The following is a 22,957-nucleotide window of genomic DNA, read 5'->3' as shown; positions in this document are numbered from 1 at the left end:
GTCAAAACGGAGGACGGGACTGTATCTCCCTTCTTCTGGGAACCGTTGGAAAATATCTTGCAAAACTGAATTGTTGCCACACTGCTTGCTGTCCCCTTGATTCATTCACGCCCCGCTCGGTACCCTCCGGTCCCTCAGGCATCTTCTGCGTACAGCCGGCAAGGAGACAGAAGCGGCAGCTTCCCCTTGGCACGTATGCGTTGAGTTGGCCGTGAGTGCCGGCCAAGGCGCGTCTGGGTTCACATCTTGATGGCTCCGCTGGCTGTGTGGCCTCGGTCTCCCCACTCCCCAAGGGGTGTATCAGTGGGCTCTGCCCTGTCGTCACGGATCGTGTACCTTGGAATCGGTGCTCAGCTGTACCCTCGGGAACCCTGCCTCCGCCGTCTCATCTGACGGTCACAAGAACCCGCAAGCGACGCAGGGAAGGCACTGGTCCCCGAGAGCGCCTGGGGGGCCCCCTGGCCTCACCCGGCTCCTCTGTGGCGCGGGGCCGCCAGCCCGCGGGAATCTCGTTGGTCTGCGCAGGCTCCCTGATGCCGTTCGGACGGGCACGTTCTCAGCTCCCCCGTCCGCAGCCGCTTCTCCAGACACTTGCACGAGGTGCGGGGGCGTCTCGGCCTCCTTTTCATCTCTTTCCTAGCGCTTGCCACACGTGTAATTATACACTCCCTGGTGGATTTCCTTACGTGCCTCCTCCCCTCCTCCGGAAGCTCCCTGCCGAGCCATCTCCGCTGTCCTGCTCACTCCCCGAACTCTCAGCTCCGTCTCCCCCACTCACCCAGTGGTCCGGGCCCCGCTGGCTTCTCCCTTCCGGTCGCTCTTTGCAGACTCTCGGGCAGCCAGCGGGGGCAGCCACAACTCCCTTCTTTTGTTTCTTGTTCTTCAGAGATCGCTGCCTTCTGTTGCCTTGATGTCCACTATTTTGAAAGCCATCGCTGTATGTATTGGTATATTTTTGAGATGTTTGTGGTGTCTGTGTAGGGGTGGGGGGCAAATCTGGCCCCGTTGCTGTGTCTTGCTAGAAAGCAGAGGTCCCGAATGTAAGTTCTTAATGACGCATCTCTTGACTGAAACGACAGCGGCTCCTTTGATAAAGCAAAACGGAGCCTGGGTGGTTCTCCACTGTTCTCTAGTTGCCACTTTTATCATCTTTACAGGCGTCAGGAGTGGTTAATGTATACAGCAGACAGAGCCTTACTGAGTCCCAGGAGAGGGGGTACCCCGGAGAGGTCATGACAGCTGCCGCCTTTCTGTCAGTGTTTGCAGAGTCTTGGCCACGAGCAAGGGGGCGTGTCGGAGGGGGCGGAGCTCCACAGCCTCAGGTCCTGCCTCAGCCTCCCCGGTCTGATCACCTGCCTCTCAGGGACATGGCCCTCCCCCTTAATCCTTAGCACCAAATGGCCTCCTCTCCTCAGCCACCGATCACCCTCACCTTGTGCACATTAGCAAATCTACGCGTCTGGTCCCCTCTTGGAGCCTGCGGGCGGCTTGAGCGAGGCGACCAGGTCTCAGCCAGCTCTGCAGTGATCCACGGGGTGGCTCATACCAGACCTGGTAAGGGCACAGTTTCTACTGAATCCATATTTGTGCTCCCAGCTCCTAGCATGGTGCCAGGCACAGAGGGTTGATAGCAGATGGTTGGTGGATGAACGAACGAACGAACGAACGAATGAGCACCTTCATGATGCCATCTTCTCAAATATGCACCATCAGTCTGCTCGCGTGGTAAGCTGATCACATCTGCAAAGGAGTGCTGGCCACACCAATGGGAAGGACGTTTAGGCAGGATCAGACCTGGACTGCAGCCCAGAGCCTGGTGTCCTGACCCCGGCCCCTGAGAAAGCTGCTTCTTGATCCCGAGGGTCAGTATTTCTCCCTTTGCGGAAATGATCCAGCTCTGAGAGTCCCTGATCCTTTCTAATGCAAAAAGAATGACTGGGGCAGGGATAAATAGGGATGCATTCTTTGAACACAAGAGCTGTTTTCTTGGTAAAATCCAAGATGTATGCTTTGGACTGGATTCACAAAATACCTCCCTCTTTTTCATATCTGTTAGCTTTTTGCCTTGAGTAGTTTCCCCACATGCCCTGCTGAAGGATATAGGGGGCCCTCCCCATAAGGACCCTCTCGAGTCTCCCTGTTTTCTGTATCAACTGTGTTTGAAAAACATAAGCAAGGAGGAAATCCCCACCTCATTACCAACGAATGTGAGGAGCATCAAAAGAGGTGCTCTGAAATTAACTCTCAAATTGCAAATGAGGTTTGGAATCAACTCTTCTGTTTCCAGTGGATGGATTTTTTCTCAGCAAAGGCCCTGGTGGCATTTTTGGAGGGACAATTCTACCTTGTAGGAATTTCCAGGTCATTGTTGCTAACCTCTGTAGCTCTTTGGCTCAGTTATTGTGGCAATCGTCGTCAGCCTCCCTCCCCATATTTCCGAGTGCCCTCTGGAGGGGGGCTGCCCCCAGCTGAGAACACATTCTGGGGATGTGTGCCCCAGCCACCTGTGGGCCATTGGTGGGCAGGTGTGAGCGTCCCCTTGGGCCGTAGGCATGGCCCTTGGGACTTGCCCGGAGGTGTTACAGCCTGAAGTGGAATTGGCAGAAACCAAAATTGCTTCTCTTTGCAGTGATAACAAGGAGGCGAGCCCTTTGGGGTTGGGACTCGATGTATCTGGCCGCATTTCTGAGTGTCCTGCAGTGACCATGTAGGGAAGACCCGGCCTTGATCTGTGCTGAGTCACCCTGGGGAAGACTCAGGGACACCCCAAAATGAGGAACTGAGTGGGGGGAAGGATTTTGTGTTTGGTACCTCACCAAAAAAGAGGAGCACTGAAGGGATTCATCATGGGAAAACGAGAATTCCATTGGATTTCCTTTCCCTTATCTTAGAGTTTATTCCTATGTTGAGTTCCATATTGTATATCTTTTCAGTGTTGGGGTTTCTAAAGGCCAGATCTCACCCTGGCTGAGGGCAGCCATGTGACTCGGTGACATCCTGGTCCCGGGCATTTCTCAGGAAGCATTTCTGAACCTGCTTGGTTGTGTGATGATCTGAGCCCCACCTCTGGGGACCTTGCAATTTGTTAAAGGCTTTAGCACCTGCTCCCTGTGAAGCACATAACGGCTTTCTGCATCTCCCCACCCAGCGGCAGCAATGCCACAATCTGATAACAATTCAGGAACCTGTAACCCCTCCTCGCTTGTTCCTCTCTCCTGGCTCAAGAGTAAAAGCACTTTGGAAAACAAGAGTGGCAGCTCCTTATAAAGTTACTGGCACGCACCATAGGACCCAGCGAGCCCACTCCCAGATATTTATCCAAGGAAAACCCGAAAACATGTCTATATCGTATATGCAAGTGATTATAGCAACTTTATTTTCCAGCCCAAACCTGGAAAGAGCCTAGGAGTCCACAGCGGGTGAACAGATAAACAGATTGTGGTTTATTCCTGTAGCAGACTATCCCTCAGCCATCAAAGAGAAGGGACTACTGAAATTTGCAACAACGTGGATGAATCTCAAAAAAATTTGCTAAATAAAGGGAGCAAACACACACACACACACACACACACACACACACACACACACACACTGCAGGATCCATTTTGTGACTTTCAAGAACAAGCAAATCTAATCTATGATTTTAGAAAGCAGAATAGTGGTCGGGGCACCTGGGTGGCTTAGCCGGTTAAGTGTCCGACTTTGGCTCAGGTCATGATCTCACAGTTTGTGGGTTCGAGCACCGCATCGGGCTCTGTGCTGACAGCTCAGAGCCTGGAGCCTGTTTCCAATTCTGTGTCTCTCTCTCTCTCTCTCTCTCTCTCTCTCTCTCTCTCTCTGCCCCTCCCCCACTCACACTCTGTCTCTCTCTCTCTCTCTCTCTCTCTCTCTCTTTCAAAAATAAAGATTAAAAAAAAATTTAGAAAGCAGAATAGTGGTTGCCTGCAGGGCAGGGATTGACTAGACGGAGGCACAGGGAAACTTTCTGCAGTGATGGGAAAATTCTGCGTCACAATAGAGGTGTGGCTTACGCTGGCTAACTCATTTGTCAAAGCCAATCAGACCACACGCATCAGATGGGTAAGAGTCACCGTATGTAAATTACACCTTGATGATTATGACAACATCAGTAATAATGGTGATGATGGTGACAAAGCCATCCATGGTATCCTTTGGGAAGTCATTCACTTTATTCCCCATGTAGTGTTGCACCCCTGAAGGTATCTGTTATTAAGTAGACACAGATCTAGGGCAGTGTCTTGATTCCCTTTACATTTAGTCACAGGTCTTGAAGACCTGCCCAAAGCTAGTAGTGTCCGTATATCTGTCCATCCATATGTCCCTCCCTCCCACCCTCACCAGCCCCCCTCTTTCCCTCCCTCTCTCCCTCTCTCTTCTCTTTTGCAATTTGGGGCACTTCTTACCAATCGTCTCTGAACCTGTCAGAGCCTCCAGGATGAGGCTGTGTGATGTCTCTGCTTTCCTCAGAAGAGCGAACCAGCTTTGCCGTGAGCCTCGTCTACACCAGTGCTGCGGTCCGCCGCACACAGCTGGTGCCAAGAGGGAGGACAGGATCACCCCCAAGGACCCCATGGATTGAGTAACGACAGAGGGGCCCCATGGCAGCCAGAGTCAGATGCTTTGTCAGTGACAGACTTTTCCAAATTTTGGCCGCCCGTGCAGATTGAGACAGCTGTAGGCGCTCACCTCGTGGGCCAAATCCAAGAGGGGAGACAGCCTGCCTCTTAGAAGAAATCAGCTTACCAAACTGACATCGACGGGCCTCCTCCCGCCGTGTGCCCTGTGAGCCCGGCTCCCCACCCCCACCCTCAGAGCAAGCGGATTTAATGCCTCAACTGAGAGAATGAGATGCTCTGTTATTTTTCATGGGAAATTAAACCTGACCCTGCCGTCAGTTAGCTCATGCCAGGGGAGGATGGATGGCCCGGGGCTCAGCGCTTAACCCCTGCTCGGAGCACCCGCCTGGCGGGGGGCCAGCCATGATGTCACCTGCCGCCGGGGTGGGGGCAGGGACGGCAGAACAGGTCATTCTGGTGAATGAAGGATGGTGAGGCCACCGTGGTGTCACCACCCCCGTCCACCTGTGACACGGCCGGCACCCGCTCATCCAGAGGACGCTCAGCCTGTGCCTGTGTTTTTCAGCCCCCAACTCTACCTCGTGCCCCGCTGAGGAAAGCTGGTGGTCAGGGCTGGTGATCGTCATCGCGGTATGCTGTGCCTCCCTGGTGTTTCTCACTGTGCTTGTCATCATTTGCTACAAAGCCATCAAAAGGTGAGTGTTTACCCAGCTCTGAGCCCCAAAGGGGCGCCACCTGGGCCGGGGCTGCTCGGCCCAGACCCATCATGCTTTTTTTAAACTATAAGAATTGTCAAGCATTTAATAAGCAGAATATATGATGAATGCCCATCTTCCTTCAGCAAACACTGAATGAGCGCCCCTTGTCAGGCCCAGTGTAGCGTGTGTATGTGTGTGTGTGTGTGTGTGTGTGTGTGTGTGTGTGTGTAGTGACCCTATCTGGAAGTCACAGGCCCTGCCATTGGGAGCTCACTCAGGGCGCCTAGGAGTAGAGTTTGGAAATGATCCTTGCAGGGTGGCTGAGGGAGGCGCCATGCTGCTTTGGAGCAGGAACTGGGTTTCGGAGTCAGATCGAAATTCAGATACCAGTTCAAACGGTGTGACCAGGAAGAAATCACTTTAACCTCTTTGGCCCTCAGTTTCCCTATTTGTAAAATGGGGGGACAGCGTGCCAACCTAATACTGTTGTGAGGAATGGTGACGTGCTTCTGTAAAGAGTACGCGCGACACGTTTACTCTGCAGTGCGCGGCATATAGTTAAGTGCTCACCGAGTACTGCCCCAGCGTCCCTTGTCCCGGTAATTCCAGACAGAGGAAGAAGGGTGACAGAGGAGCCATGCTCTCTGGGGGGAAGAGAGAGGTTGAGATGCCTCAGAGAAGGTTTTCAGCGAATGTGACACCGAAGCTGGGTTTTGGAGGATGAAGAGGAGTGTTCCCGGGGAGTCGTAAATGATCCAAACAGCAAACTCTCTTTCAGTAATACTCGCTGTCATTTCTGTGACTACCAACTCACTTTGCCCTTCCAAAGCGATTACCAGTCACCATCCCCTTGTCAAATTGGGGTCCTGCCGCAGAGTGTGGCTATTGTTGGGTCTGAGGAGTATTGAGGGTCCTAAGTATAGTAGAATAGGCCATTCTGTGGACGGTACCCCCTGAAGATACAGCACAGCAGCTCCAGCTAGAGCCTCCAGGCTCCAAACAAAATGCAACCCGCAGCCCCCAAGGACCTTGGGGGAAGAAAGAGTTTAAAAGACAAACAGAAATGTTGCAAAATGCCCAGGTGTCCGAGGCATTGTGCATAGATTTCTTTTTTTTTTTAAGTTTTAAAATTTATTTTGAGAGAGACAGAGACTGTGAGCGGGGGAGGGGCAGAGAGCGAGGGGGAGAGAGAGAGAATTCCAATCAGGCTCCAAACTGTCAGCACAGAGCCTAATGTGGGGCTCGAACCCATGAAATTATGAGATCAAGACCAGAGCCAAGACCAAGAGTCGGACCCTTAACCCACTGAGCCACCCAGGTGCCCCATAGATTTTTAAAAAAGGTTTTGGAAATTCCCGAAGGCCCAAAGTTAGGGGATCTATATTAAGAACAATTGTAAAACCTGAAATATTTCACCATAGCCTTTTAATCCGTTGTTCTATGTGATTTGCTTTAATAATTGAAAAGCAGAAAGAGTAAAATATCAAGTTCAAAGTCTTAAAACGAATGCATGGTCGGGCACGGAGGGTGAAGGGCGGTTTTCAGGCAACAGCCTGCGCGCGTCCCAGTGGCCTGGTGGGAGGGGCAGGACAGGGGGCCGGGTCCAGGAAGTCCACGTGGACAGGCCAAGCCCCAGGGATCTGCCTCCCAGCCAGGAGCCCCTTCTGCTCCCTGCTCTCATGTTGTGAGGTCACGTCCAAAGCGAAGACCAATCACAAAGAGTAGCTGTCATCCAGTGTCTCTTCCACAGCCGGGGGCTCATGGCCTCACCAGCATTCCCTCAGTTCATCCTTGCCACACCTTTTTCCAATCTGCTGCGTTTTATAGGCGAGGAAACTGAGATTCAAAGGGGTAAAGGGAGCTGCCCCGGATGGCATAACCAGGGAGCAATGGACTCAGAATTGGAACCCAGAACCACAGGACTCCAAAGCCCAGCCCTGACCATGGCTGGTGGCGATGAGGCTGCTGGATGTTTGCGAGGACGAGCACGCCATCCACCAGTAGACTGCCTGGGGGTGGGCACTAGTCCCCTGGAGGACGTCCCTCCTCCGCTGCCCCAAACCTCTTCTAAAAAAACATGCTGTCTGCTCCAACGTCAGGAGGGCAAGAGGGCAGCATCAGGAGAACTAACTGACATTAAGAGCTGACTGTGGCAGTGTCGGCAGCTGTAGCTGCTAGGCTTTGTTTCAGTGGAGCTAGGGGTCTCCCAGGAAGGCGTGTGGGGGCGCCTCCTCACCTCCCCTCAGAGCAGCCTGAGGGGGCCTCGTGTCTGCCCTCTGTCCCCTCCCACAGGCTCTGAGTTCTTGGGAACAGCTAAGATCTGTTCTTAGCTGAATACTTGCACACCCAATACTGTGCCTGGAGAGACACAGAACTCAAGCCACGTGGCTCAGGGTATCCCTTCCGGGCGTGTGGGCGGGGCTCCTTCCAGGGGTTGTAGGCGGGGATTCCTCCAAGGTGTGGGCCGGGCTCCCTTCCAGGATCTGGGCGGGTCTCCCCTCCAGGGGCGTAGGCTGGGCTTCCCTCCGGGAGTATCTGCTGGGCTCCTTTCCAGGGAATGTGGGCAGGGCTCCCTTCCAGGAGTGTGGGCGGGGCTCCCTTCCAGGAGTGTGGGCGGGGCTTCTTTCCAGGGAATGTGGGCGGGGCTCCCTTCCAGGTGTGTGGGTGGGGCTCCTTCGTGGGTGTGGTGAGTTCAGGGAGCCAATGGTGCTGGTGAAGCACTCCAGGACTAGTAGCAGTGGGGGTGGTCAGCACCCCTAGGACCAGGACAAGGGGAGGAAATTGTGCCACAGGGACTAGGGAAGTGGAGAGCCCAAGACTCAAAAGAGGGGCCGCTTACCAGGATCTATGCTTGGAACAGCGGGAGATGAGCCCCAAAACAGGAAAGGAAGAGGAGAAACACCCCAGATTTTCTCCAGACTCCCTGGTGGTCTCCTGAGCGTGCCTCTCATTAGCCACACCCAAGGAACAGGAGAGGCCAGGACCGGCACTGGTAGGCATCAGCCCCCAGGGCACAGAGCAGGGAGAGAGGAGGGAATGGGTGAGTGGGGGCAGTAAAGACACCAGCACAGTCCCTGTCCCATGTGCATCCGCACCGTGATCTGCATCCATCCTCTTCTGGGCAAGCCCTGGGACTTGGGATGAAGACCCAGCCCTCTGCCCCTCCAGACCTCATAATCCATAAAGGGCATCTGGCACACAAGGATGGACAGTCAGTGACAGGAGGGGGCTCCGTTCACAGTCAAGTGGAGACAGAAATAGAGGCCAGCACTTCCAGAACTGGCCTGGAAGGACTCCGTGGGAGAGGCTTAACCCTTTGGGGGAGGGAGAAGGAGGCAGCCCATGTTACAGCCATGGAGGAGAGCAAACGGCCCCCACTGCTGACCGAGCTGACCTCTGCCGGGGGCTGTAAGAGATAGCATCGTGCAAGCCAGCTGTCTGTCTGCATTTTTCTCCAGAGTCAATGGAGGATTTCTTGCTCACGGCCAATTCCTTTTGGTTAATAATTCATTGGAAACATGCCTTTTCTCTCAGGAAACAAAAGCATTTCATGTCACTGTAAAACCATTAAAAGGAAAAACCAGTGATAAACCCGGCTCTTTTTTTAACTCTCACAGCCTGGAGTCCCTAGGGGAGGATTTCTAAGAGATCTTTGTGAATGGCCCAACACAGCCTTTGGGAGTCAGATTGCTGGGAGGATGGTTCTAGAATCAGCTGGGGTAGGAAGGTGGTTCTGGAGATGCCAGCTTGGCTTGGCATCTGGGGTGCAGGCCGCAGGGTCCACAGGCCTCTGCAGGGATGGGAGGAGACAGGAGCAGGTGCAGAAGCAGCACCCTGAGGTGCCCCCACTGGGCGCGACCTTGGGGGGAAGTGGGAGGTCTAATCAGCACTTCCTACACATAGACTTAGTGAATCAGACCTCGTCCTGTGACTCAACAGATGCACCTGAGGTCCCAACTCTGTGCTGGGTGAAATGGTGCTTGAGAGTGGGGTCTCCCAGGTGAGGAGCCCGAGGAGGGGCATCTCACCCAGACCTGAGAGGTTTCTTGGAAGTTGGGGCGGGGGGGATGGGTGTTAACCAGACCAAGATGCTGAGAAGGGGAGTTGCTCACGGTGGGACCAGCACATGCAGTGCCCTCCAGGTCCCCTGCCAGTGACCCCAAACTCTGCGGGTCCCCAGCATGGGAGCCCACACAGCTTGCATTTCGGTGGCCTCACTGCCGTGAGCTGGCTGTGAGCAGCTTTATTCATAGCTGCAGGATGATTGAGCCCCAGACCCCTTGGGTGGTCTATACACTTGTGCCCCCCCCCCCCCAGGCCTCCTCCCCACCACCCCGCCCTGGGCCTGGCGTGCACATGACATCAGACAGCCTGGGGTTGTTAAAAGAACCTGGGACTGGGAGTCCAGACCTCTGAGCCCCATTCCCAGCCTCAGCACAGCTCAGTGAGGTCGCTGTCTTCCCTGGGCCTGTCTCCCTTACCTGTAAAATGAGGGTCCTCTAAGTCTCTGTCCAGCGCCTGAGCCTTTGTTTCCATCCCTAGATGACAAAGAGGATTGCCCCGAGGGCATTCCACGTCTCAGAGGTATGAATGCTGATGGATATGCTTGCCAAGGGCTAGGCCAGGCAGCAGGGCCGTGCGTGCTTGGCACAGGGGCTCCGTCGTGGGGTGGGTGCTTCAGGCACAGTCCCTGCCCTCAATGCACACACCTCCTCCTGTGGGGAGGAGAGGGTATTGATCAGACCACCCTCGGAAGGACCACGTATGACAATCAGAGAAGAGTATCTGAAGGGAAGAGAGGAGTATCTGAGGGAAGAGAGGAGTATCTGAAGGGACTACTAAGGGGTGCCTGGGTGGCTCAGTTGGTTAAGCATGCGACTTCAGCTCAGGTCATGATGTCACGGCTCGTGAGCTTGAGCCTCGAGTCTGGCTCTGTGCTGACAGCCCAGAGCCTGGAGCCTGCTTCGGAGTCTGTGTCTCCCTCTCTCTCTCTCTGCTCTCCCCTGCTCACGCTCAGTCTCTCTCTCTCAAAAATAAAAATTAAAATAATAATGATGATAATAAATGAAGGGACTACAAAGTGAAATAATGCTGTAAGCAGAAATAACAGAAGAAGCTGTCGGCCCGGGGTGGGATAGGAACCTCAAACGAGCAGTGATCAGTGAGAGTCATCTAGACAAAGCTCCAGGGCACAACGTGCCCACTGCCCAGGTAGGAGGGCCAGGCCTCAGACCCCGGCCAGGCCAGGGCGAGGGAGTTCGCAGGCCTGTGGACTCTCAAGAGTGACGCCACCCTCCTAGAGTGGCATTTGCAGCTTCTCTGGCAGCCACACCCTTCCTGCAGGGAACACCGCGTGTGGCAGAGAGATGACGCCCACCCTCTCCAAGCCCCTCGCCTGGAGCCACCCCCGTACCCCAGGCACACGCAGAGCGCCTTTCCTCCTGGGGCCATCCATGGCGCGGGTCCTTCACCTTCCGCCGCCGATTTGCCATTAAGCCACTAGACAGCCGTTTCCTTCTAATTTACAAGGTATTGGCGGAAAGACCGATCAAGGGACCGCAGAACAGTTTGGCTCATCCTGCAGACCATTAATCGCAGACGACTAGGGCGCACACTGCTCGCTGGGAGTGAGCTCAGGCGTGCATGGGCCGGAGTGAGCCTGAGCACACACGTTATTGTGGGACTCTGGTGCTCCTTGGCTTGGTCCACAAATATTGACTGAGTACCTACTATGTGTTGAGGACTCGACTAGGCTCCAGGGATGTAGAGGTCTACACCATGAGTCCAAGCCCCCTCACCAGTGGAGGAAATGGATTGAATACACACACACACCTACAAGTTAATACCTGAGGTGCTTTTAATGAGTGCTGTGAAGGAGGGGAGAAGCCTGAGAGTAATGGAGAGAGAGAGAAGGGGGTGGGAGAGGGGTTGCTCCCCTAACTCCGAGTCAGGAGCACTGTGCCCGCTTCCCGATGGGGCTTTATGGTTAGGAAGTACCGTTAGGAGGGCGCCTGGGTGGCTCAGTTGGTTAAGCATCCGACTTCGGCTCAGGTTCGTGGGTTCGACACCCATGTCGGGCTCTGTGCTGACAGCTCGGAGCCTGGAGCCTGCTTCGATTCTGTGTCTCTCTCTGTCTCTGCCCCTCCTCTGCTCGTGCTCTGTCTCTGTCTCTATCTCTCAAAAATGAATAAACATTGAAAAAAAAAAGAAAGTAAAGTTAGGGCTTTGTACATTCACTACCGCCTTTTAATTTTTATTTTTATCAAGGTAATGCATGCACAAAGCTTAAAATATCAAATGTGGGGAGCACCTGGGTGGTTCAGTTGGTAAAGCATCCGACTTCGACTTAGGTCGTGATCTCACAGTTTGTGAGTTCAAGCCCTGCGTCGGGCTCTGTGCTGACAGCTCGGAGCCTGGAGCCTGCTTTGATTCTGTGTCTCCCTCTCTCTCTGCCCCTCCCCTGCTCATGCTGTCTGTCTGTCTCTCTCTCAAAAGTGAATGAGCATTAAAAAAAATTTTTTTTAATGTCAAATGTGCCACAAGTCTGTTAAGAAAAACAGCAGTCCCTGACTGCCCCCCATGTTTTCTCCCCCAAGTCACATTCTTGAGAGGCAACCATTTCTGGGTGTCAGCTCTTCTTCTGGTATTTTCTCTCCATATTCTTCTTCTTCCTCCTCTTCCTCCTTCTCTTCTTCTTCTTCTTCTTCTTCTTCTAAGTGTTTATTTATTGAGAGGAAGAGAGAGCAGGGGAGGGGCAGAGAGAGAGGGAGAGAGAGAGAATCCCAAGCAGGCTCCACCCTGTAGGGCAGAGCCCTATGTGGGACTCAACCCCATGAACCATGAGGTCATGGCCTGAGCCAAAATCAAGAGTCAGATGCTTAACTGGCTGAGCCACCCAGGCGCCCCTGTCCCCATATTCTAAGTGATAGTACATACTGCTGTGAGAATTCTTGTTCAATTTCACACACTGTCTGTTGACTTTCCAGTCTGGAAGATGCGAGTCTCAGCCTCCTAACACAGCACCCACAGACGTACAAAACCCTGCCCCTCTCCCCGTCCCCTGCCTACAGGTGTCTCCCAGGGGGGGCGATCAGTGACAAGCGTCTGCCTTAGCACGATACACGTATTGTCTGCCGCTGACTCATTTCTTGTACTCTGATGTGTTTGCTGCCTTGGAGGGAGAGCGCCTCCTCTCAGTGTGGGCTAATACATCAGGTGATCTGTCCCTCGGTTCCACGTTCGCCTGGAGGCTCTGTCCTCTCCAGGAGGACGGTTGCTCCCTGGGAACTTGGCTACACTCGGTTCTCTCCCTCTCCCATCCTCCGTTTCTCTCTCCAGCCTGAGGCCACGGTGGAATTCTTTCAGGACCTTTCCTGAACCATAGACTCCACAGCAAATCAGCCAGTGAAATTAATTTTCTTTTTAACATTGACATTCCCTTTGGAGCTTGGGGGGGTTGCCGAGAAGGGTTGGTTCTTACGGAACGTGTGGCAAGCAGAGCAGGCCTGGTGGCCTGGGGCTGTGGCATGCCACCGAGGGGTGGGAATGAGTTTCCCGTGGTGTCTGAGCCAGAGTGAGCCTCCAAGGTCAGGAGGAAACTGAGGCCTGGCTGGGGAAGAGAGCCGCTCTGGTCGCAGACGTTTCTAGCCCGTCCTCTCTGACGGCTGAGCCCCTCCAGCTCCTCACTCAGGCCCCAGCTCTAAAACCACCTCCTCTGACCAGCATCCTGGCCTGGCCTAGACCCTTCTTTCCTGCCCAAGCCCCGGAGTTGTAGCTCTCCTTGATTCATGTTTCTGCTTTCTGCTCTGGGTAGGTTAACGGTGGTGTCTTTTTTTAAATGTTTTGTTTCTTTTAATTTTGAGAGAGAAAGAGTGTGAGCAGGGGAGGGGCAGAGAGAGAGAGGGGGTCACAGAATCCAAAGAGGCTCCAGGCTCTGAGCTGTCAGCATGGAGCCCGACGCGGGGCTCAAACTCACAGACCGAGAGATCATGACTTGAGCCGAAGTCAGACCCTTAACCGACTGAGCTACCCAGGCGCCCCATAATGTTGGTGTTTACACGTGCTTGTGCCCCCGCGTGTGTGAGGGGCTGTGTGCACGCACACGCCCACCCTTGCACACGCATCAGAGGTGGAAAGCGGTCACGTCTTCCTCATCCCTGTCCCCAGTGCACCTGGCACGTAGTAACTATTCCATGACTTTCTACGGCTTGAATGGAGGCTTGTTTACATAGACTTGTCAGATTCTACCTTTCAAATGAGCAAACTCTACTTAGAATTTCAGTAAACTCAGTTCTGTTTTGTTTTTTTCCCTGTCTCTGGGTAAGTGGAGGAGGAGCTGCTTTAGAGTACATAACACGCGCCCGATTTTAAGTGCCAGGCCCCTCCCCTTCACTAGTTTGGGTGACCCTCTGCCAGCTGTGCTCCCTTTCCTCTGACCCTCGTGTCTTGAGCCCCTCGCTGACTCAAGCTGCAGTCCATGTGCGGTGATTCAGCAGCCCCCTCCCCACGTCCGGAGTGGCCCAGCCTCCCCACCCCCCGCCCCCCGGGCATAACACTCTTAGAGGAGCCCCCTCCCCTTCCTCCCCAGCACACACACCACCAGCTCAGCCCTCTCCCCCTGGCTTCTGCTGACCTGCAGAATCAAGGGCAGGGCTGGGCAGGAGGAAGACAAGATAGGTGGGGCCCAGGGACTGGGGACAGGAGTGGGACGTCTTTTTTTTTTTTTTTTTTTTTAATGTTTATTTCTTTTTGAGAGAGACAGAGACAGAATGCAAGTGGGTTAGGGGCAGAGAGAGAGGGAGACACAGAAGCAGAAGCAGGCTCCAGGCTCCGAGCTGTCAGCACAGAGCCCAACGCGGGGCTGAACTCACCAGCTGTGAGATCATGACCTGAGCCGAAGTCGGACGCTCAACAGACTGAGCCACCCGGGCGCCCCAGGAGTGGGACGTCTTCATCCGGCCTCATCTCGCATGAACTTCTGGGAGTGAGATATTCACCTCGAGTGCACTTTGGATTCCTGGGGTCTCGAGACTGGGGCTACCTCGTGCGCCAAAACCTCTTGGGCCATGTAGGGCCCAGTGCCAATGATTGGGCACTTGAGACCCAGCCATTCCCATCTGTCACTTCTCCCTGCTGCCCCCGTGTGTTCTTGGAGCAACACCACCCCCAGGGGCCAAATCCAGCCTCTCCGGCTGGGAATCGAGCAGCACGTCTGGCTGTACCATGAGTCAAGTCAAAGCCAGTGCGCTCCGAGGAGAGACCGCCTTTGGCCGAGTGCTGAGCATGGGATACGTGACCTTTGCTGCTCCGAGACCATCTGACCTCCTGCGGGACCTCGGCTGGATTCAGGGAGCTGGTGCTTGTGCTTTGTTGCAGGCCCGAGACTCAGTCTTCTCACTCCGGGGCCACTGCCATCCTCCAGGTGGTCCAGGGCTCGCTGTTCCCCACTGGTGGGGTCAACACACAGGCTTCTTCTGAGTCCCCTATGCCGCAGTATCTCATTATTATCACCTCCACAACCCTTCCTCCAAAAGAAGATTGGGCCCAGAAAGGGTGGAGGCAATATGTGTCCCCACCTGCCTTGGGCTGAGACATTTATTTGGGCTCATTTCTTACCACCCCCGCCCCCATGCCCCCAGAAGGGACCCACCTGCTGTGATGGGTGATGAAATCCTGTCCTGGCAGGAGGAGGTGGGCAGCAGGGATGAGCTGCTTTTTGTAGCGGGGACCACATGGCGCTACCGGCCAGTCATTGACAGAAAGGCAGGCAGATTGTGGGTGCTCTCGGTGCCAGTGGGTAGGCCCCTGCTTCTCGGGGGCCCTTTTGTCACCAGGAAGCTGTATCCCTCTAGTCACCTCTCTAGACATGCTGGTTGGAGGTCGCGAGGCAGGGTGAGGGGATAGACCGGGATCCCTGGCGTAAAGAGTCCTCCAATGGCTCCCCACGGCATGCAGAATGAGATCCAGATGCCTCGCCCTGCTGGCTGGGTCCCAGGGGTGAGCCGAAGCCTGGGAGACTCACAGACGCCAGCCTTCGACTTGCTCAGCCGGAGGTGGCTGAACAAGGAAGCCCTAGGGAGATGGTCAAACAGCGGGGCCAGCTGGAGCGTGAGTGTGCCGATGGGCCGCGTCCCTGACTCCCCTTCACCCAGGTGGTGGGGAAAAGTGTGCTGGGCTGGAAAGGAGGCCGCTGCTCCTCCTGGTCGATGACTTCCTTGGTGGCTCGGAAGGGCTCTTTTTGGCTTCTTCACCCAGGTTTGGAAAAGTCTGCAGGCCACAAAGGCATCTCATTGTGGAAGGGGGTGTGTGTTTGTGAAGGGGTATGTATGGACGTGCGTGTGTGTGTGTGTGTGTGTGTGTGTGTGCGTGTATGGGTGTGGTGTGTGTGTATATGGGTGGGGTGGGCTGTGTTTGCGTATGGGTGTGTTTGTGTGTGTGTGTTTCGGGGACGATGCCTTTGGAAGAAGGGAGTCTGAAACCGCTACACTTGACTGAGAGCAGCCCCTTCCGCGGGGTGCGTGAGACCAGAAGCGAGCCAGGCAGCCCTCCCTTCTTAGGGTGGGACCTGTCATAACATTGTCAGCAGGGCCCAAGAGGGGCAGCTGGGTCCTGGCCTTTCCTGTCCTGGCCCTTCCTGCCTGGCCCGGCGTGCGGGCGGAGGCGGCTCCTGCGGAGGCCATGGCTCGTGGCCCGAGCCCCCCGGAACTGTCAGCACAGCGCCCCGTGTAAAGAACGAGGAGTGCCTGCTGTTTGCCGGGATGGGGGCGAGGGGGGAAGGAGTCTCGGGGTGGAGAGCCCACCCTCCGACAGGCAGGAATCCCGGACATGGCCAAGGAAATCTCACCTCCCTTTCTCTTGGTTTTAGGAACCAGGCCTTGTAGGGAGTCGTCCGTGGCCATCTCTTCCCACACCAGGGTGCACATGCCTTACTTTGGTTTAGCGGGACCAGCCCTGGCTGGCTCACAGCGCTGCAGAGCCATGCTGGGTCCCGGTGAGCCTCTCTGGCCTTTCCTGAGCCCCACGGGCATCCATTAGGTAGGAAGTCTGTGCAGACTGGAGAGCTCTGGCCGTTGCCGGCCAACAGGACAGCTCCCCGCTGCCGCCTTTCCAACAGCAGTGCTGAGAGCTAACAAACACTTACGGAGCACTTGCTGTATGCCAGATGCTCATCTAAGTGCTTAACCTGCATTAACGTATCTAATCCTCCCAACAAGCCTATGAAATGGACACCGTTATTGTGCCCATTTTATAGACCAGGAAACTGAGGCACAGAGAGGTTAAGTGGCTTGCCCAAGGTCACGTGGCTGGAAGTGGTGGGGCCTGGGTTCACTGAGGCATGACATCTCAGCACTCGGGCAGCGTCACCCTGCAGTGCCCTTTAGTGGAAGGATGGTGGGGGGAGGGGGGAGGTAGAGCCATTTCCTGTTGTAGGTAAAACTCCAGATTCCACTGGGCTCCTGTGACTCCCAGACAGGCTTTGGGAGGGGGCTGGGGCAGCAGTCCAGGGAGTAGAGTGGTTGGGGGCTTAGCTCTAGTAGACCGAGCCCCCTTCTCAGGAGAACCTTTGGGACACTAACCCCTCCCCTTGCCATGCCCAGGCTCCTGGAATGTTCCTGTAGGGGGCGCTGGGCCAGCCACCGGGTGCTACTTTGCTGGGTGGAGCCCCTATCCAGACGCCCTTTGTCCTGGGACAAAGCTGGTCTTTGGTGGGAAGCTGGCTGGGGCCATTGAGAAGGCCCTGGGGCTGTCTCCTGGCCTTGTCCTCAGTGTCCCTCTGGCCAGGCTTGCTTCCTGCCAGGCCCTCTGGGCCAGCATTTCCCGCCAAGGCCCCAGGAACGCAAAGGGGTGTCCTAGCCAGCAGCCTGGCTTTAAGAAATTACACCTCTTCTCCTGGCAGAAGAAGTCCTGTAGATTTCCTACCCTCACCCTCTGTGGCCTCCACGCTTTGCCCATTTCCATGGGAGTTCCAGACGCATCTCTCCATTATCCACTCCTGAAGGCCCTTCATTCAGCCTCATCTCCCCTGACCTGGACCCATTCCAGTTGATTTTTCAGACTAGCCCAAGATTGAATATTTATTAGGGAGAAAAGCCGTGAAGCAGTGTGGGTTTGGGCTCAGAGATTTTTGCCTGTTAATATTTTCTGGAATCCCGATCCTGATGTCCCTCTCCCCCGTCCTCATATATTGATGATGAATGTAGGAATCTCACTTAAGTCCATCGGTGGCCTCATGGCGAGAGCAACACAGGATCTCACTGTAAGAAAATGTACCCTCCACCCGAGTTTCCGGGCCATGCACGCTCAGAGTCAGAAATGACGCCCACCCAGCAGAGTCAGAGCCACTGGGAAGGAGTGGGCACAGGGGAGACATGAAGGAGACTGAGGGAGAAAAGGCCCAGGGGCAGAGGTTGGCTCAGAAACCACACTTCCACAAGCCCATCACAAACAAGGACACTCGTCTGACCCCTACACACCTGGGGGTTCCAGAAAGTGTCTGGAGCATCTAAATTAAGCGGGGCTCTTGGGATATGCTGGGTTAAAGCAAAATGAGACGGGCTTCTTGGAGGACTCTCGAGAACTTTTGGAACTCTCCAGGAGGAGGGAGGTGGGAGGCCTTTCCACGCTGATGGGACCATAGAGCCTGTTTGCGGAGATAATGCCCTGCTGGGAATGCTTACTTAAGGGAAAGATGTCTGGACCAGGATATGGCGGAAGCAGGTGGCGGTCCAGGCCGCAACACCAACCAGCTGGGAGCCCGTGGGCAAGTCACAGCTATCCCTAAGCCTCAGTTTCCCCACGTAATGGATCTCTTAACCCCAGGCCTAGCTTCTTCAGGGGACCATCGTGAGAGGGGCCAGGAACATCTGTAGCTGAGAGTGCTTTGTCCAAAGCGTAATGCGCCACGGGAGGAAGTGCTGGTTTGCATCTCACACTTCTAGAAGCCACCGTGGCTGAGCCTGACACCCAGAGTCAGTGAACTTGGGTTTCTCTCTGTGGTTTGTGAGCTATTTTCTGCAGCAAGAAAAAAAGGGAAGGGAAGTTACTAGATTTGATCTCAGGGTGTTGTCTCTGAGCGGGCCTGATAATCCCACCCATGAAACTACCGATAACCACCTTGCAGACCCTGCCTCCCCTAAACTAATTCACCTCGGACTTTATTCCATAGGCAGCAGACTAGGCTCCAAGTACCAGTCCTCAGGCTGGGTTCCTAGAGGCTCCGGGGACATTGGAGAAGGCAGAAGCAATCAATCACCAGGTTTTCAGAGATGGCCTTAGACATTCAACAGAGACAATACACAACAAAGGCCAGGTCAGGCTCAGCCCCAGCGTTCCTGGGGACAGAGGTGACTGAGCTACGGCCCCATGGGCCTCAGATTCACCCGAGAGACAGCAGTATTGTGATATGGGACTGGGCTCCACAGCATGTGTGGCCTAGATCCAGAGGCTGTCGCCAGGGGCCTGGAGGCCTCCTGAACCAGCCAGGAGAGGAGGTCAGATTGGAGCCAGGCCAGAAAGTAGTGCTGCGAATTCAGAACCTCTGCGAGTGAGCAAGAGCCTTCTCAAAGCCTCCCAGCCAGCCTTCCTGAGCCTTGTATGTATGGGAGAAATGGCTCTTGGGGTCAAATAGCCTCTGGAATGGTCTTCAAATGGCCTGACATTAAGTGCTTGAGAACCACTAGTATGCACTTAGTTTGGACACTCGCCATTACATCACCGCTGCCACTGACACAACCATAACCATCAGCATCACCACCGCCATTACCATAACCGCCGCCGTTGACACAACCATAACCACCACCACCATCACTTCCACCGCCAACTCTACCACCATTTCCACCCCCATTACTCTTCCCACCGCCCCAAGCCACCATGGCCTCCACCAGGCGTCACCATCACCGCCATTCTGTTTATCACCTTTTCCATGCGCCTCTGACCACACAGAGGCAAGGCTGCAAAATCCAACCTCTGGCGCCTCAACTCTGCACCCCCAGGTATTCATCTTCACAACTGCTTGCTCATAATCAGAGATCAACCAAAGCCTGACCGTACGTCTTACACAGGTTCTCCACTCTTGTTTGTCCCAAACGGTCCCAATTCATTATGAACAGCTGTTGTCCCCGCTTCATTATTAACAGCTCTCCTCTCTCACTCTCAATTGTGTCCTGGTGTGTACGACACACTGTGTGGTCCCCCTCATTAAGACCACCTCCAGCTCCTGATTGGCCCCCACAAGGACCAGCAGCCCAAGGATACTAACCCAGAACCGAGTCTGGTGGCCTGCCTGGAAGGACATGATGCACCTACCCCTGCCATTGGTCATTAACGGATGTCCCTGCCTCCCCTCCCAGGAAACCACTGAGAAAAGAGGAGAATGGCACCAGTGTTGCTGAGTATCCCATGACCTCCTCGCAGAGCAACAAAGGGGTGGACGTGAACAGCGCTGTGGTGTGAGTCTGCAGACCCCGGACTCGCTGGCCAGAGGGGCACATTGGTGGCATTAGTGGACACGGGAAAGCAGGAGGACACGAGCTGACTCTGGGCTTGTCCAGGATTTCCCAGGGAGAAACCATCCCGTTCCCAGCCTGCCCCTGGTCAGCTCGCGGGCCAGCTCGCCTGCGTGCAGCAGCCGGGGCCGCACCGCCACACCCACTCTTCACGTCTCTTCTCCATCTTGGATTTGATTTACTGTCTCCCAGCTGCGCTCTGACAAAGGCAGGGAGTCCGTCTGTCTGCTGGGGTAGGGGGGCATCCTACCTTAGCCAAGGAGTCACTTGCCTGCCAGAAAACCTCTCCTCCTCCCCAGGAAGACTGCTCTCCGTTCACCATGCGTCCCAGCAGAAGCCATCAGCACAGCCATGAGATGTCCCCTTCCAAAGGTGCTTCCCACACATCTGTCACCCCATCGGCGACTTGTCTTTAGTCTTCAGGGCCTGCCTCCTTTCTTCCTGTTCCCTCCCACACCCCAGGCGCCTGGCTCTTGACTTCTGACCCCTGCCACGGTGGGCCGTGAGCCCAGCCTGCAAGGTCCCCTCCTGACTGAGCAGACAGAGGGGCTCTTTTACACCCAGAGCTAGTGTCTGACCTTCCAGGGGCAAAACAAGTCACTGAACGCCACGCCAAGGACCCGGGAAGGACAGAGCCCCCTCTACCCACTCGCAGACTCATTTCCACCCCTGATCCTCGTAGGAACTGATGCCTCCATGTGAGCCACGCCCTGCCTTCATCCGGAGAGGCCACCACTCATGCCAAGCCCAGCACTTTGGGTTAGGCTGACCCGGCCTGGCGCTGGGTCTCCCCGATGACCCCCTAAGGCCCTTCCCAGGTACTCAGACCCTCTCTGGAGAGTCCCCAGCCTCTCTTCATCCGGAAGGAGGTGGTGTTCTCCCAGCGGCCCCCTTAGAATGTCTTGTGTTCTAAAAATGCTGAACTGTCCAGAGGGGTTGGTGGACGAAGGGAAGGAAGGGGAGGGAGGCAGGGAGAGGACCCTCCGGCCTGGTAATCTTGGTCCCCCGGCCTGTTTCCCAGGTGGCCACCCGACCTGTGGGCACATCACTAGGTCCGTGGGGACAGAGGCCTGTGGTCTGGCATCGCCCAGATTGGGAGAACACTCCTGACCCCGTGGTTCCCTCACCTCCCATACACTTGCTCAGAAGGAAGTGGACACATTTAACGGTTCCGCTCTCTCTGTGTAGGAACTGAGCTAGGTGGACTCCGTCCACTTTCCAGACCACCAGTGTGGTTCTCTGAAGGGTTTTTGGGCCACGGTGAGACTTTGCCATCCAGGTAAGCCTGACAAGACAGTAAACAAATCCCCGTTTGGGCTGAACCTTGGAAATCCACCTTGGGTTGGGAATCCCTTTGCCCATGGAGCTGTGTTCCATTGTGTTTCGGAGAGCAGAGGGGAGAAGGTGAGTTTGCTGTGACCCTCACCCGGGTCCTCCCCGCAGGTCAGCAGGAACAGGCTGAGGACAGGCCCAGGCCCACACCCTCCCAGAAAGGGCTCTGTTCTTCCTTTCGGTTTTCCTTCTGTGTGAGGACCTGTGTTTGGTTTGGATTTGTGTTCTGCTTTCCCTGCCTACCTTGGCATGGCACGGTGCCACCAGTGGCCTTTGTCACTGCCTCGAGCTGGTGACAAAGGGCCAGGGGATGTGGGTCTGCAGCAAGGCTCTTTCCCTTACTGCCTGTAGCCTGCCACCGAGTCCCCTGCGTGTTCCCTGAACAGACACTCGGGCGGGACCCCAGCTCTATGCACACGGCACCTTGGGCTCAGAAGTGATGGGAAGACACCTTCGGTCAGAGGGGAAGGCCCTGACTAAGGGGTCATGACGTGATGGGCATCCAGCCTGGGGAGACCTCAAGGGAGGCAGGGCACGGCCCAGCTTTGCACAACCCCACAACTCCCACCTTCCCTCACCCTGGCTGAAACCTAGGAGGTTTTACAGTTGGCCTAACCCTCCAGCCGCAGGCAGGGTTTCCCAACTGTCCACCCTTGGCATCCACCTCGCTCTAGGGACACGGCCAGGGCTCCACGAAAAGCTAACGTTTGCGCATAAATTCCCCCCACACCGGGTTTGTAAAGTCTCCTCTCTCGGCTAGTGCAAACCAAGAGAAGAACCCAGTTTTTAAAAACGAAGTCACACGAGAATTCAACCCCACAAACCTAGAACTGGCCATTTGGATACCGTCCTGTGTGCCGCAAGGAGGCCTCACTGGATTTTTCGTTTAAGTGACAAGAAGCATCCTTAAAACCACACCAACCTGGTCTTTGAAATCGGAACTTTTGTTTAAGGAACGTATCTGCAGCCCCTAAACGCAGACCAATCTTCAGGCTAGCCCAAACTTTGAGGTCGAGAAATGCACATTTCTTCTCTGCATTTTCTCAAATGGATATTTTTTAACTGTCTCCTAGTTGAGCCCGACTTAGAATGGCATATAGGATCTCCCAGAGTTTTTAGGTATTATTTAGAAGCTTCTAAAGCAAGTTTTGGAAGAAAGACTAATAGCTATAAAAATATAGACATATATATTATATATAGTTATATATATATATTTAAAGAGATATCTATATCTATATAAAATTACTGTACTCTCTGAATCTGTACACAGTCTGACTTAAACAGCCCAGGTAGTATGGGATATCTAATGCATGAATGTAAATATCCTGAGATCTGCCTTCCTCGCAATGTGCCGTGTGCATACGGGGAGAGGGCTCTTGTCTCTCATTCTGTCTCAACGGACAAATGTGCAAGTGGTGCCGTCTTGTCCACCAGCGAGCCACTAATGTGGATTTTGTGCTGAGACCACGCAGGGAGCAGGACCGGCAGCACGGGGGGGGGGGGGGGGGGGCAGACTGGATGCTACTTATGAGGAAGAAAGTACCATGCCTTTTTTATTTTCAATAAAAATACACTTATACAGATGATTATCAGCTGTCTTTTGTGGCAGGGGCCTGGTCCTGGGCAGTGGGGGGCATGGGAAGGAGAGAGTGGGCTGAGTGTGGGGTGTGACCCTTCTTTGAGGGCCCGGGGGGACCTGCTTCATTTCCATATGGTTTCGTCATAATACCCAAGACTGGCATTGATGGGGACTCTAAGGTACCAACCTTGTCTCTCCTCCCCCGCACTCAGCCATCCTGATCCTTGACTCAGCTGAGAAGACCAA

General features: G+C 54.8%; 1 protein-coding gene across 6 annotated transcripts in view; it reads left to right on the top strand.

Moving 5' to 3' along the window:
• Nucleotides 1-22,652, top strand: part of PRIMA1 (proline rich membrane anchor 1) — a 62,198-nt gene extending 39,546 nt beyond the window's left edge. For 2 of the 6 annotated variants that reach the window (XM_023255983.2, XM_003987939.6), the window contains exons 4-5: nucleotides 5,164-5,293; nucleotides 19,645-22,650. In XM_023255983.2, coding sequence (XP_023111751.2) covers nucleotides 5,164-5,293; nucleotides 19,645-19,747 — 233 coding nt within the window. In that variant the 3' untranslated portion in view covers nucleotides 19,748-22,650. Of the gene's footprint in view, nucleotides 1-5,163; nucleotides 5,294-7,123; nucleotides 10,151-16,160; nucleotides 16,331-18,461 lie in introns of those variants that run through there. The other 4 variants (XR_002158932.3, XR_440612.5, XM_006933070.5 and 1 more) reach the window with 4 other exon arrangements.
• Nucleotides 22,653-22,957: the final 305 nt, after the last annotated feature.

Source organism: Felis catus, chromosome B3 (assembly GCF_018350175.1).
Source record: "Felis catus isolate Fca126 chromosome B3, F.catus_Fca126_mat1.0, whole genome shotgun sequence".
NCBI classification, from domain to species: Eukaryota; Metazoa; Chordata; class Mammalia; order Carnivora; family Felidae; genus Felis; species Felis catus.
Note: the sequence above shows the minus strand (reverse complement) of the source record. Positions and strands in the feature narration are given on the sequence as shown.